This window comes from Schistocerca serialis, chromosome 8 (assembly GCF_023864345.2).
Source record: "Schistocerca serialis cubense isolate TAMUIC-IGC-003099 chromosome 8, iqSchSeri2.2, whole genome shotgun sequence".
Classification (NCBI taxonomy): domain Eukaryota; kingdom Metazoa; phylum Arthropoda; class Insecta; order Orthoptera; family Acrididae; genus Schistocerca; species Schistocerca serialis.
The window spans coordinates 441,797,651-441,810,203 of record NC_064645.1 but is presented as its reverse complement, the minus strand read 5'-3'; the positions used below and the strand labels follow the sequence as shown (position 1 = coordinate 441,810,203).

Below are 12,553 nucleotides of genomic sequence, written 5' to 3'. Positions count from 1 at the left end.
AAATACTCGGGGCGGACCAAAACTACTAGTAGCGTCTGTTCCCACAGTGGGCGGCTACAAAAGGCATCTGCTCCACATGTCAGTGGCGGCCTCAACCAACCTCCTGATCTGGAAAGTCAGGTTGTACTCGGCAGCATGCCATACATCCAACTATTAAACATCATGATGGTACAACGAGAAAAATCTCATTACCCCGGGCCCCAGTCAATAGACTGGGATTGTCGTGAGCATCGGATTCCGGGGGCTCACGGACATCATGAGAAGAATCGGAGCTTCTCAAACTCCCTCAAGACCAAACGCAAACACTACATCGGCACACTCAATGTGAACACACTGATGAAGACAGGAAAGATGAAACAACTGACAGACACTCTCGAAAAATTTCAAATCAAAATATGTGCACTGCAAGAAACACGATTCACAGATGAAGACCATTTCAACACTGAGAATTTCAGAATATATAAAGGAAAACCATCGAGACAACTGAAAAACCTAAGGCTTTTTGGCACAGGATTTGCAGTACACAGGTCCATCACGGACAGCATAATCGACTTTTCATCACGAAACGAAAGAATCAACACCATAACAGTGAAATCAGCCAATAAATCCTACACAATAATCAACGCACATGCACCGACTAATGACTACAACAGGAAAAACCCGGACGAAATTGATGACTTCTGGACGACAATGGAAGAAACTATCAGAAAAATTCCTGCACATAGAGTCAAAATAATACTGGGAGACTTCAACGCCAAACTCGGAAAAGAAAAGATATACAGACATATCACAGGAAAACATACTCCACACAAGGACACCAACAAAAACGTAAAACATCTGATAGACTTTTGCAAAAGCCACGACCTCGTCATTATGTCAACAAAATTCAAGAAACCAACACGAAAACTTACCACATGGAAATTCCCCAGCGGAAAGCAAGAACTACAAATCGACCACGTAATAGTGCAGAAAGACTCACAAAAAGAAATTTTGAACATAGACACCCGTAAAGGCTACTTCGACTCAGACCACCACCTACTACAGATCAGGATTTGTCTTTTGCCCAAGAAAAAGCTCCAGAAGAACAAAATTGTTAGACCAGATCCAGAATACGTTACTTTAAACCAGACACAAATATTACACAAAATTAAAATGGAGAAAACGACAGACTGGACACAACTTTCACGAAGAATCCGAGAGGCCATGAAACTAGCACAAGCGCCACGAACACGGAAACACCGTTGGTGGAACCACACATGTGACCAAGCTATTGACCAACGAATCAGTGCATGGAAAAAATTTAGTAGCCATAAATCCCAAGAGAATTGGATGAACTTCTTGAAAACACAGAAGCAATCAAGCAAAATCATTCGCAGTGAAAAACGACAGTATGACAAACGGCGACTGACAGAGATCGAATCGGACTTCATGAAGAACAATACAAGAAACTTCTACAGAACGTTAAGACAAAATATAACTGGATATCAACCACCCAACTTGTGCTTCAGAAGACCGGATGGAACCCTAGAAACCAATACCAAAAACAATTGTGACATTCTGGCAAAGTACTTTGAAAAACTGCTCAACACGGACCCCCCCATGGAAGAAATGATGACAGAAACGAGCACATACAATCCAGATAGTGAACCTCCAACTCTAGAAGAAGTTAAAGAAATAATAAAGTCACTCAATAATCGTAGAGCACCAGGAGAAGATGGCATCATCGCGGAAATCTGGAAGTTGCAAGACCCAGAACTCACCAAAGACATCCACAGGATCTTGGAAGACATCTGGAAGACCATGAAAATTCCTGGTGACTGGAAAACTGCCCTGATACACCCACTACACAAAAAAGGTGACAAGACTGACCCGAACAACTACAGAGGAATATCCCTACTACCGGTCACATACAAGATCCTCTCTAAAGCTTTACTGAACAGACTAGAATGCCAAACCGACCACTTGATTGGGGAATACCAAGCAGGCTTCCGTAAAGGGCGGTCTTGTGCGGAACAAATTTGGAACCTGAAAATGATTTTACAACACAAACAGAACCTGATCATTACCTTTGTTGACTTCAAAAAGGCGTACGACTCTATCGACCGGAAAACTCTCTTCAAAATTCTAGCAGAATACAAAGTAGACAACAAAACACGGGCTATCATAGAGCAAACTTTAACCAACACGACCTCCAAAGTAAAGTTCTGTGGGGAACTATCAGAGCCCTTTGAAATTCGCACAGGCGTCCGACAAGGCGATGGCCTCTCACCTCTCCTTTTCAATCTGGTGTTAGATATGGTCATAAAAGAATGGGAAACATCACAACAGGGGATAACCTTAGGAAACCTACAGATTAAATGCCTGGCTTTTGCAGACGATTTGGCGATTGTCACGAAAGGTATAAAGGAAACAAAAGACGCTATTGAAAAACTGCACGAAATCGCTTCCAAAACTGGACTACAGATCTCTTACGAAAAGACACAGTTTATGAGCACAAAGAAACTCTCATCTCTGAACACAAAGTATGGCACGATTTACAAAACGGCAAACTTCAAATACCTCGGTGAAACACTACAAATGAGTGGACATAACAGAGACTCAAACGAAGAAAGAAAGACTAAACTGGACAAGGCATACAAAGTAGTGTGGAATCATTACAACAAGAAGTCTATCTCACAAAAAGCCAAATTACGCCATTACGACACGGTGGTGCTCCCCGAGGCACTATATGCAGCAGAGACCACACTAATCCTAGGGCATACACGTGTCAGACAATTAGAAAAAGTAGAACGGAAAATACTTAGGAAAATATTTGGCGCAACTAACAACAATGGAATATGGATCAAGAAACCTACAGAGGAACTGCACAAACATACGGAGACAATCACAGAAAAGATTAGAAAACGCAGACTACAATTCTATGGACACCTATACAGAATGCCATCACACAGGCTGACCAAACAGATCTTTGACTGGGTAACCACTAGAAACAACAAATGGGTGGCAGAGGTAGAAAACGATCTGAACCAGCTCAACATAACAGCAGACACAATAAACGACAGAATAAAGTTCAGAAACATCATTAAGAAAAGTAAACTACATGAGATACAATGCGACAAACGAACAGGCATAAAATGGACCAAAGAACGCAAGCAAGATCACAGCCAGAAGATGAAAGAAATATGGGCAACCAAAAAGGCAATCAAGATGAAGCCGAAGACACAAAGCCGACAAGAAGCATGGACAGAGGACCGGAAACAGAAACACAGCAAGCGAATGAGGGAAGTTTGGGCAGCAAGGAAGGCAGCAAAAGGAACTGGCCATGTAGTTTAGTCCAAATGCGCTCTTTAAGGCCAAAACACAAATAATAATAATAATATATATATATAATAGAGGGAAACATTCCACGTGGGAAAAATATATTTAAAAACAAAGATGATGTGACTTACCATACGAAAGTGCTGGGAGGTCGATAGAAACACAAACAGACACATACATACACACAAAATTCAAGCTTTTGCAACAAACTGTTGCCTCATCAGGAAAGAGGGAAGGAGAGGGAAAGACGAAAGGAAGTGGGTTTTAAGGGAGAGGGTAAGGAGTCATTCCAATCCCGGGAGCGGAAAGACTTACCTTAGGGGGGAAAAAGGATGGGTATACACTCGCACACACACACATATATCCACCCACACATATGCAGACACAAGCAGACATATTTAAAGACAAAGAGTTTGGGCAGAGATGTCAGTCGAGGTGGAAGTGCAGAGGCAAAGATGATGTTGAATGACAGGTGAGGTATGAGTGGCGGCAACTTGAAATTAGCGGAGATTGAGGCCTGGCGGGCAACGGGAAGAGAGGATATATTGAAGAGCAAGTTCCCATCTCCGGACTTCAGAGAGGTTGGTGTTGGTGGGAAGTATCCAGATAATCCGGACGGTGTAACACTGTGCCAAGATGTGCTGGCCGTGCACCAAGGCATGTTTAGCCACAGGGTGATCCTCATTACCAACAAACACTGTCTGGCTGTGTCCATTCATGCGAATGGACAGTTTGTTGCTGGTCATTCCCACATAGAATGCATCACATTGTAGGCAGGTCAGTTGGTAAATCACGTGGGTGCTTTCACATGTGGCTCTGCCTTTGATCGTGTACACCTTCCGGGTTACAGGACTGGAGTAGGTGGTGGTAGGAGGGTGCATGGGACAGGTTTTACACTGGGGGCGGTTACAAGGATAGGAGCCAGAGGGTAGGGAAGGTGGTTTCGGGATTTCATAGGGATGAACTAACAGGTTACGAAGGTTAGGTGGACGGTGGAAAGACACTCTTGGTGGAGTGGAGAGGATTTCATGAAGGATGGATCTCATTTCAGGGCAGGATTTGAGGAAGTCGTATCCCTGCTGGAGAGCCACATTCAGAGTCTGGCCCAGTCCCGGAAAGTATCCTGTCACAAGTGGGGCACTTTTGTGTTTCTTCTGTGGGAGGTTCTGGGTTTGAGAGGATGAGGAAGTGGCTCTGGTTATTTGCTTCTGTACCAGGTCGGAAGGGTAGTTGCGGGATGCGAAAGCTGTTGTCAGGTTGTTGGTGTAATGGTTCAGGGATTCCGGACTGGAGCAGATTTGTTTGCCACGAAGACCTAGGCTGTAGGGAAGGGACCGTTTGATATTGAATGGGTGGCAGCTGTCATTATGGAAGTACTGTTGCTTGTTGGTGGGTTTGATGTGAACGGATGTGTGAAGCTGGCCATTGGACAGGTGGAGGTCAACGTCAAGGAAAGTGGCATGGGATTTGGAGTAGGACCAGGTGAATCTGATGGAACCAAAGGAGTTGAGGTTGGAGAGGAAATTCTGGAGTTCTTCTTCACTGTGAGTCCAGATCATGAAGATGTCATCAATAAATCTGTACCAAACTTTGGGTTGGCAGGCCTGGGTAACCAAGAAGGCTTCCTCTAAGCGACCCATGAGTAGGTTGGCGTACGAGGGGGCCATCCTGGTACCCATGGCTGTTCCCTTTAATTGTTGGTACGTTTGGCCTTCAAAAGCAAAGAAGTTGTGGGTCAGGATGAAGCTGGCTAAGGTGATGAGGAAAGAGGTTTTAGGTAGGGTGGCAGGTGATCGGCGTGAAAGAAAATGCTCCATCGCAGCGAGGCCCTGGACGTGCGGAATATTTGTGTATAAGGAAGTGGCATCGATGGTTACAAGGATGGTTTCCGGGGGTTACACATTGGGTAAGGATTCCAGGCGTTTGAGAAAGTGGTTGGTGTCTTTGATGAAGGATAGGAGACTGCATGTAATGGGTTGAAGGTGTTGATCTACGTAGGCAGAGATACGTTCTGTGGGGGCTTGGTAAGCAGCTACAATGGGGCGGCCGGGATGATTGGGTTTGTGGATTTTAGGAAGAAGGTAGTGGTGTGGGGTGTCGGTGGGGTCAGGAGGCTGATGGAGTCAGGTGAAAGGTTTTGCAGGGGGCCTAAGGTTCTGAGGATTCCTTGAAGCTCTGCCTGGACATCGAGAATAGGGTTACCTTGGCAAACATTGTATGTGGTGTTGTCTGAAAGCTGACGCAGTCCCTCAGCCACATACTCCCGACGATCAAGTACCACGGTCATGGAACCCTTGTCCACCGGAAGAATGACGATGGATCGGTCAGCCCTCAGATCACGGATAGCCTGGGCTTCAGCAGTTGTGATGTTGGGAGCAGGATTAAGGTTTTTTAAGAAGGACTGAGATGCAAGGCTGGAAGTCAGAAATTCCTGGAAGGTTTGGAGAGGGTGATTTTGAGGAAGAGGAGGTGGGTTCCGCTGCGACGGAGGACGGAACTGTTCCAGGCAGGGTTCAATTTGGATGGTGTCTTGGGGAGTTGGATCATTAGGAGTAGGATTAGGATCATTTTTCTTCATGGCAAAGTGATATTTCCAGCAGAGAGTACAGTAAATCTTTGACGAGGGCTGTTTGGTTGAATCTGGGAGTGGGGCTGAAGGTGAGGCCTTTGGATAGGACAGAGGTTTTGGATTGGGAGAGAGGTTTGGAGGAAAGGTTAACTACTGAATTAGGGTGTTGTGGTTCCAGATTGTGTTGATTGGAATTTTGAGGTTTTGGAGGGAGTGGAGCTGGAAGTGGGAGATTGAGTAGATGGGAGAGACTGGGTTTGTGTGCAGTGAGAGGAGGTTGAGGTTTGCTGGAAAGGTTGTGAAAGGTGAGTGAGTTGCCTTTCCGGAGGTGGGAAACCAGGAGATTGGATAGTTTTTTGAGGTGGAGGGTGGCATGCTGTTCTAATTTACGGTTGGCCTGTAGGAGGATGCTCTGAACAGCCGGTGTGGATGTGGGAGAGGAAAGATTAAGGACTTTTATTAAGGATAGGAGTTGACGGGTGTGTTCATTGGCTGAGTTGATGTGTAGGTGAAGTATTAGGTGGGTGAGGGCAATGGATTGTTCAGTTGTGTACTGGTATAGGGACTGATGGAAAGAAGGGTTGCAGCCAGAGATGGGAACTTTAAGTGTGAGGCCTTTGGGGGTAATGCCAAATGTCAGACAAGCCTGAGAAAATAGAATATGGGAGCGTAATCTGGCTAGGGCGAAGGCATGTTTGCGGAGGGAATGTAAATAAAACTTAATGGGGTCATTGTGGGGGTGTTGTGAGGTTGACATGGTATTAGAAGGTGGAAAGTGTAACATGAGGCTGAAATGAAAATGAAAATAAAAATATATGGGGAGGGATAAAGGTGGACTGGAAAGTAACTGGAGATCTGATGTGAAAAAAGGCGAAAAGGTATTGGTTACAGCTGGGCTATGTTGGACTTGGGTTGGTAGACAACGATGTGCACACAGGTTAGGTGGTTGTGTTGCAGCCAAAACACGTTAGAGGACGGAGAAATTCGGGAAAATTTCGAAAAAACTGCGTGTAATAAATTAAAAGGAGTGGTTTTGTGGTGGCAGATTATGAAAATGAGGCTAACAATTGTCTGGTGAAAAAATAATGACATTAAAACCTGTGGGAAGCGGCTAAAAATTATCAGTGATGTGGGAAAAAACGGAAATGGAAATAAAGCGAAAGTTATTAGAACTAGCCGAAATGGTTGTTTAAAAGGTGAAAGGAACTGTTTGTGAACTAGAAATGGTGCATTTTATAGCGGCGGTAGTGTTGAAAGCGGCAAAAAATTTTTTTTGGTTATGGTTTGGAAGTGGGTTACGTATTATTGAGTATATATAGGCGGGATAAAATTGTACAGCAGATTACGGTAAAAAGGAGAAGGTGAATACAAAGTGAAACTACTGGCAAAAACAGAAAGAGAAAATAAGACGACAGAAAAGATTTCAAAATGCAACAGTGACAATAACAAACGTAATTGTTGGGTTCAAATTAATGATATCAATATAATACAGGGAAACATTCCACGCGGGAAAAATATATTTAAAAACAAAGATGATGTGACTTACCATACGAAAGCGCTGGCAGGCCGATAGAAACACAAACAGACACATACATACACACAAAATTCAAGCTTTCGCAACAAACTTTTGCCTCATCAGGAAAGAGGGAAGGAGAGGGAAAGACGAAAGGAAGTGGGTTTTGAGGGAGAGGGTAAGGAGTCATTCCAATCCCGGGAGCGGAAAGACTTACCTTAGGGGGAAAAAAGGACGGGTATACACTCGCACACACACACATATATCCATCCACACATATACAGACACAAGCAGACATATTTAAAGACAAAGAGTTTGGGCAGAGATGTCAGTCGAGGCGGAAGTGCAGAGGCAAAGATGATGTTGAATGACAGGTGAGGTATGAGTTACTAAAAAGAATTCAGCATAATATGGACATTCAAAAGAAAAATTACTTCAGGGAACTACATGAATGAAAAGAAAACAATATACGCACTAGGATAACATCCTCAAACATATGAGTAGCCTGTACCTTCAAGATATGCACACACTGGGATCTGCATTTGTTTTTCAGATATTATGAACAAGAAACCTCAGTCAGCATGGGAATTATATCTGAAAATGGAAACTTCGTCAGAGGCTTTCAGCTTGTTACAACTGATTGCAAATGACTGCTACAGAATGGGACAATTCTGGTATGCTGCTAAATCTTTTGATATGCTTGAAAGATTGGACCCAAATCCTGAATACTGGGAAGGTAAAAGAGGAGCATGTGTTGGTGTTTTTCAGCAGATCATTGCTGGTCATCAGTCAAAGTAAGTTCTGTTTCCAGGCGTTACATATGTGTACATTTATATTTATTTTCATTAAAGTAATTTTATTTGGAGAAACTAGTAGTAGTATCACAAATTTGTTAAGGAATGGTTATGACTTTGGCCTTTACAGTTTCCTGAAAGCAGCAATTGGTTTTGAAAATTTTCATACTTTGTAGCAGTTCTGGCCATCACCAATAACAAGTGATGCCTATTTCTTCACGTAGTATAGTAATCTAAATAAACATTGGAATAAACCTTTATACTGCCAGTGCTTCAGGCTGTGTTGGGTCTGGATACAGTAGTTGAGTACACTATCTGATCAAATGTATTAGAGATCATAAATGAACTCTGTATCCTTGCTTTGAACCCACCAGCAGGTCTTACGATATCATGTCCCAACTGGCCATCTCCTTATGCTCGGAGAGTCGACTCAACAGTCTCTGCCACTGCCCATTTAACTGAAAACTGTTGTCAGCTACAAGTGAACTATACCAGTGTAGAAAGGATAGTGAGTACACAAGATCACAAGTATAACCAAGGACTCGTGGCTTTGCTGCTACATATGCAATCGTCAGATATGACGATTATTATATATCAATACAGTGAGAGCTCGGTTAGCAGTGAATATTGTTGTGTGCTATATGTATATTTGTAAGTATTTACTTATATATAAAAACAAAGATGAGGTGACTTACCGAACAAAAGCGCTGGCAGGTCGATAGACACACAAACAAACACAAACATACACACAAAATTCAAGCTTTCGCAACAAACTGTTGCCTCATCAGGAAAGAGGGAAGGAGAGGGGAAGACGAAAGGAAGTGGGTTTTAAGGGAGAGGGTAAGGAGTCATTCCAATCCCGGGAGCGGAAAGACTTACCTTAGGGGGAAAAAAGGACAGGTATACACTCGCACACACGCACATATCCATCCACACATACAGACACAAGCAGACATATCTCTCTCTCTCTAACCACTGCAAAGAGATGAGAATTATTATTTCTATGAATATCTAAAAATAGTTGTACACTGTAGTTTCATGTTGTGATTTTCATGTTCACACAGTTCTTCATTGTTTCTGTTTTTAGGGAACACCTGAAGGAGGTAATACAGCTTCTGCGAAATACTGCAAACTCACAAGTAGAACTCATAATAAGAATTATGAAGAGGTGGGCTAAAGACAATCGAATAAATATCTGAATGTATCCTTCTCAAATGAATAGAATCCTGACACTGTTCAAATTTGCAATTGTTACGGCTACCCTACAGTGCAAGCTAACAGTAATACAAGTGATCTAGTAGATCATTTAAAAGTGTGTTATTTCAAAACCATCCCAGTTCACAGAACCAAGTACTGTAATTTTAACTAACATTTACATTGATGGGTTTTTCAATTTTTCTTTCTCCGGCCTCAGCTGAAAGTTGACAAATTTGATCCTTGTACTCAACACAGACCATGCCTTCTCTCATTTTACAAGAATTTATTCTAACTGAATTGCTTTGTCCTTAGTCGAAGTATTTGAAAACAGCATACTGTGGATATAGCCTGAGGTTCCCCAGAGATATCTACCAGAATATGTCTTCTGTAATTTCTAGAATGGCAGTGGACATTTCTTGAGCATATCATAATAACAATTATCAAACTTGCAACTATAGTAGTTGAGATAAATGAAAGGAAGATAAAACAGTCTTAACGATCTGGGTCCTGCAAAATTGGTGACAGAAAGTATGTAGCTACTGGAATTTATTCAGTTTTATGAGAGAATCTGGCACCTTTTCTGGGATTTTAATGCAATAAGTATAACAGGGAGGATTTACATGTCAACTATGGTATCATTGGCAGAAGGTAACTAACTTCCTATAAGTCTGCAAGTTGACTTTTTTTATCAAATGTTCCATATCTTATTAATACCCAGTAATACATTACGTGGAGAATTACTAGATGATGTTTCTGAATTGTTCTGTATCTCTGCTTTGATAATTAAAAATGTTATGTAACTTCTGTGATACTTACATCCTGTGCAAATAAAGTTATAAGTTACTTGACAATAAAGTACTTTATAATTGTTCCCACACATTTTCTGGTACTGAAACTTGGGAAAAAGTGATAACAGATGGAAACTTTTGGAGTTTCTGGGACATCTGCAATACTTTGAGAGGACTTATGCATCGATTCCGAGTGACTGTGGACGAATTTCTTCATGCGTAACATACAATGCATGCTCGCAGCTAAGTCATCTTTGCATTGAGACATTCCACTCATTTGCATTCAATACTGAAATGTATTAGCTTACTGCCCGTACTCCAAATGTTGGAGTACTGTGTGAGTAGAGCGTAGAAAAATAATCTGATGACATAACAAGCACATAGCTGACCTCTAGTGAGAAAGTTTGATATTAACATTTGTCAAGTGCTGCCACCTGTTAGCGATGCTACAAATATGTCTAAACATGAGCACAAATATTGAAACTACAATAAAACCTCATTTATACATTTTTGAAGGGGGATGATAAAATAAATGCTCTAGTGAGATTAATGTTAAAATGAAACTTATCTCTCTATTAAACTCAAGTGCCTGTAAACAGAAGATACTTATATTGTACAGTACTAGGTACAATAGTTGTATTAGACTTATGCTCAAAGTTATTTGGGCCTAAAGAATACCAGTTGTCGTTTGTTTTTTTGGAACCAATACTGCATTCATATATCAAGTTTTCATATGCAATCACTGTGTAGATGTGGTCATCACTAATGTTTCTTGATCTTATGTAATGTTGTAAGTAAGTGCTTCTCACAAACTAAGAGGGTCACCAGATACACCATCTAAATCAGCATCAAAATCTTCAAAATGGTTCCATTTGAAATATGATAGTGCTTCAAGAATTTCAGGGTAAATTCTAGAAACACTTGGCTCTCCACCATCTCGAACACCCGATATTTTAATGACGAGGGTGAGAGAGCTTTTTACTGCGCCAAACATATCTGTGTGTGCAGGAGGGACAGCTGTTACGAGAAGCCAGGAGATGCGTCAGAAGAGCGGCCCTGACAAGTGGGGGCCGCGCACGCATGGGAAGTCGTATATCCAGTCCAAGAAGTAATCAAGGGACACTCTTTGACAGTGAAATAGTAGTGACTGTTGAAAACAAATGAAATATGTTTTATCTAGAGACTCTATATAGACTCTGTTGTTTGACTTGCTAGCAGCAAGAACTGTTTTAATAGGGGTTATTAAAACCAAAAGAGACTGTAATGTAATGTATTAAGTACTAATGTTTTCCCAATGGGGTTAATTTGCGAGACTTGGAAAACATGGGAAACTTGTGTAATTGTTATATTGTGAAGAAGAAAATACAGCCAAGCTGATATGAAAATATTCTGAGAGTAAGAGATCATTTCCAAAGTAGAGAGGTAGTTCAGTATAATTCCCCTAACCAGTAAGACATCTTCAGAGAAGAAGCATTGTGGAGATCGATGCAGCCGTCTGCCCTGAGAAGATCAGCTGCTTAAATATGTAAGTCAACCGCAAGAGACATGTGAGTCTTGAACCCCAGTACTGCACAGTCTCTGGTCGTCAGGAAAATGCTAGAATGTGGTGACCAAAGTGACAGGACTCGAAAAGGAGGAATTTATTGAAGAAGACTGAGATAAGAAAAAGTTGAGAGTTGCCATAGCAACCCATGAAGAAATTGGTCTGCAAGATCCGATCAAGAAGATTTGGTTGTGGGGAGGAAACAATCCTCACACATGCAGTGACCAACCGACGCCGACGTAGACGCAGTCACAGTAACACACCATCGTTGCTGGTTGCTGTTTGAGCTACTGACTTCGCACCTGCCATCGCCATGACCAACTTGTGATGCTGCCGGCACCCATGCAGTTCACTGGTGCCGTTCTTACACCTCACAGGCACGGCCTAAAATCTGATGCCGCGTGAGCTCAAGATAATAACTATTTGAATATGAGCTAAGGTGGTCATTATTTTTAGAGGTAATTTATTTAATGTTAACAAGAGCAAAAAGCAAAATGAGTAGGCATCAGAAACTACAGCTTGCAGAACCCGTCACAGCTATCAGGGTGACTAGGGAAATGCCAGACTTGTCTGAATTTGTAAATTTAATTAAAGCCCAGATTGAAACTCTAAGGAGAGAAATAGGTTTAGTACATTCTGGATCGAGAGATGAACTTCATGGTCAAAAGGCGTCATTGAGAGATGAGCTGAATGCTCAAAATGCGTTGTTGAGAGATGAGCTGAGCGCGAATTTAAGCCTTAAGTTAGATGCAGTGAATACCCAATTAAATAGTAAATTAGATGCTCAGAGTGAAATTTTAAGTAATCAAAATGAAACTTTGAACAGTCAAA

The 12,553-nt window shown here is 41.9% G+C and overlaps 1 protein-coding gene across 1 annotated transcript in view; it reads left to right on the top strand.

Annotated features, from left to right (window-relative positions):
• LOC126417176 (intraflagellar transport protein 56) overlaps nucleotides 1–10,908 on the top strand; it is a 186,053-nt gene extending 175,145 nt beyond the window's left edge. Inside the window, exons 10-11 of the mRNA XM_050085077.1 lie at nucleotides 7,954–8,194; nucleotides 9,282–10,908. Of these exons, the coding sequence (XP_049941034.1) occupies nucleotides 7,954–8,194; nucleotides 9,282–9,393 (353 nt within the window). The 3' untranslated portion in view covers nucleotides 9,394–10,908. The remainder of the gene's footprint in view (nucleotides 1–7,953; nucleotides 8,195–9,281) is intronic.
• Nucleotides 10,909–12,553: the final 1,645 nt, after the last annotated feature.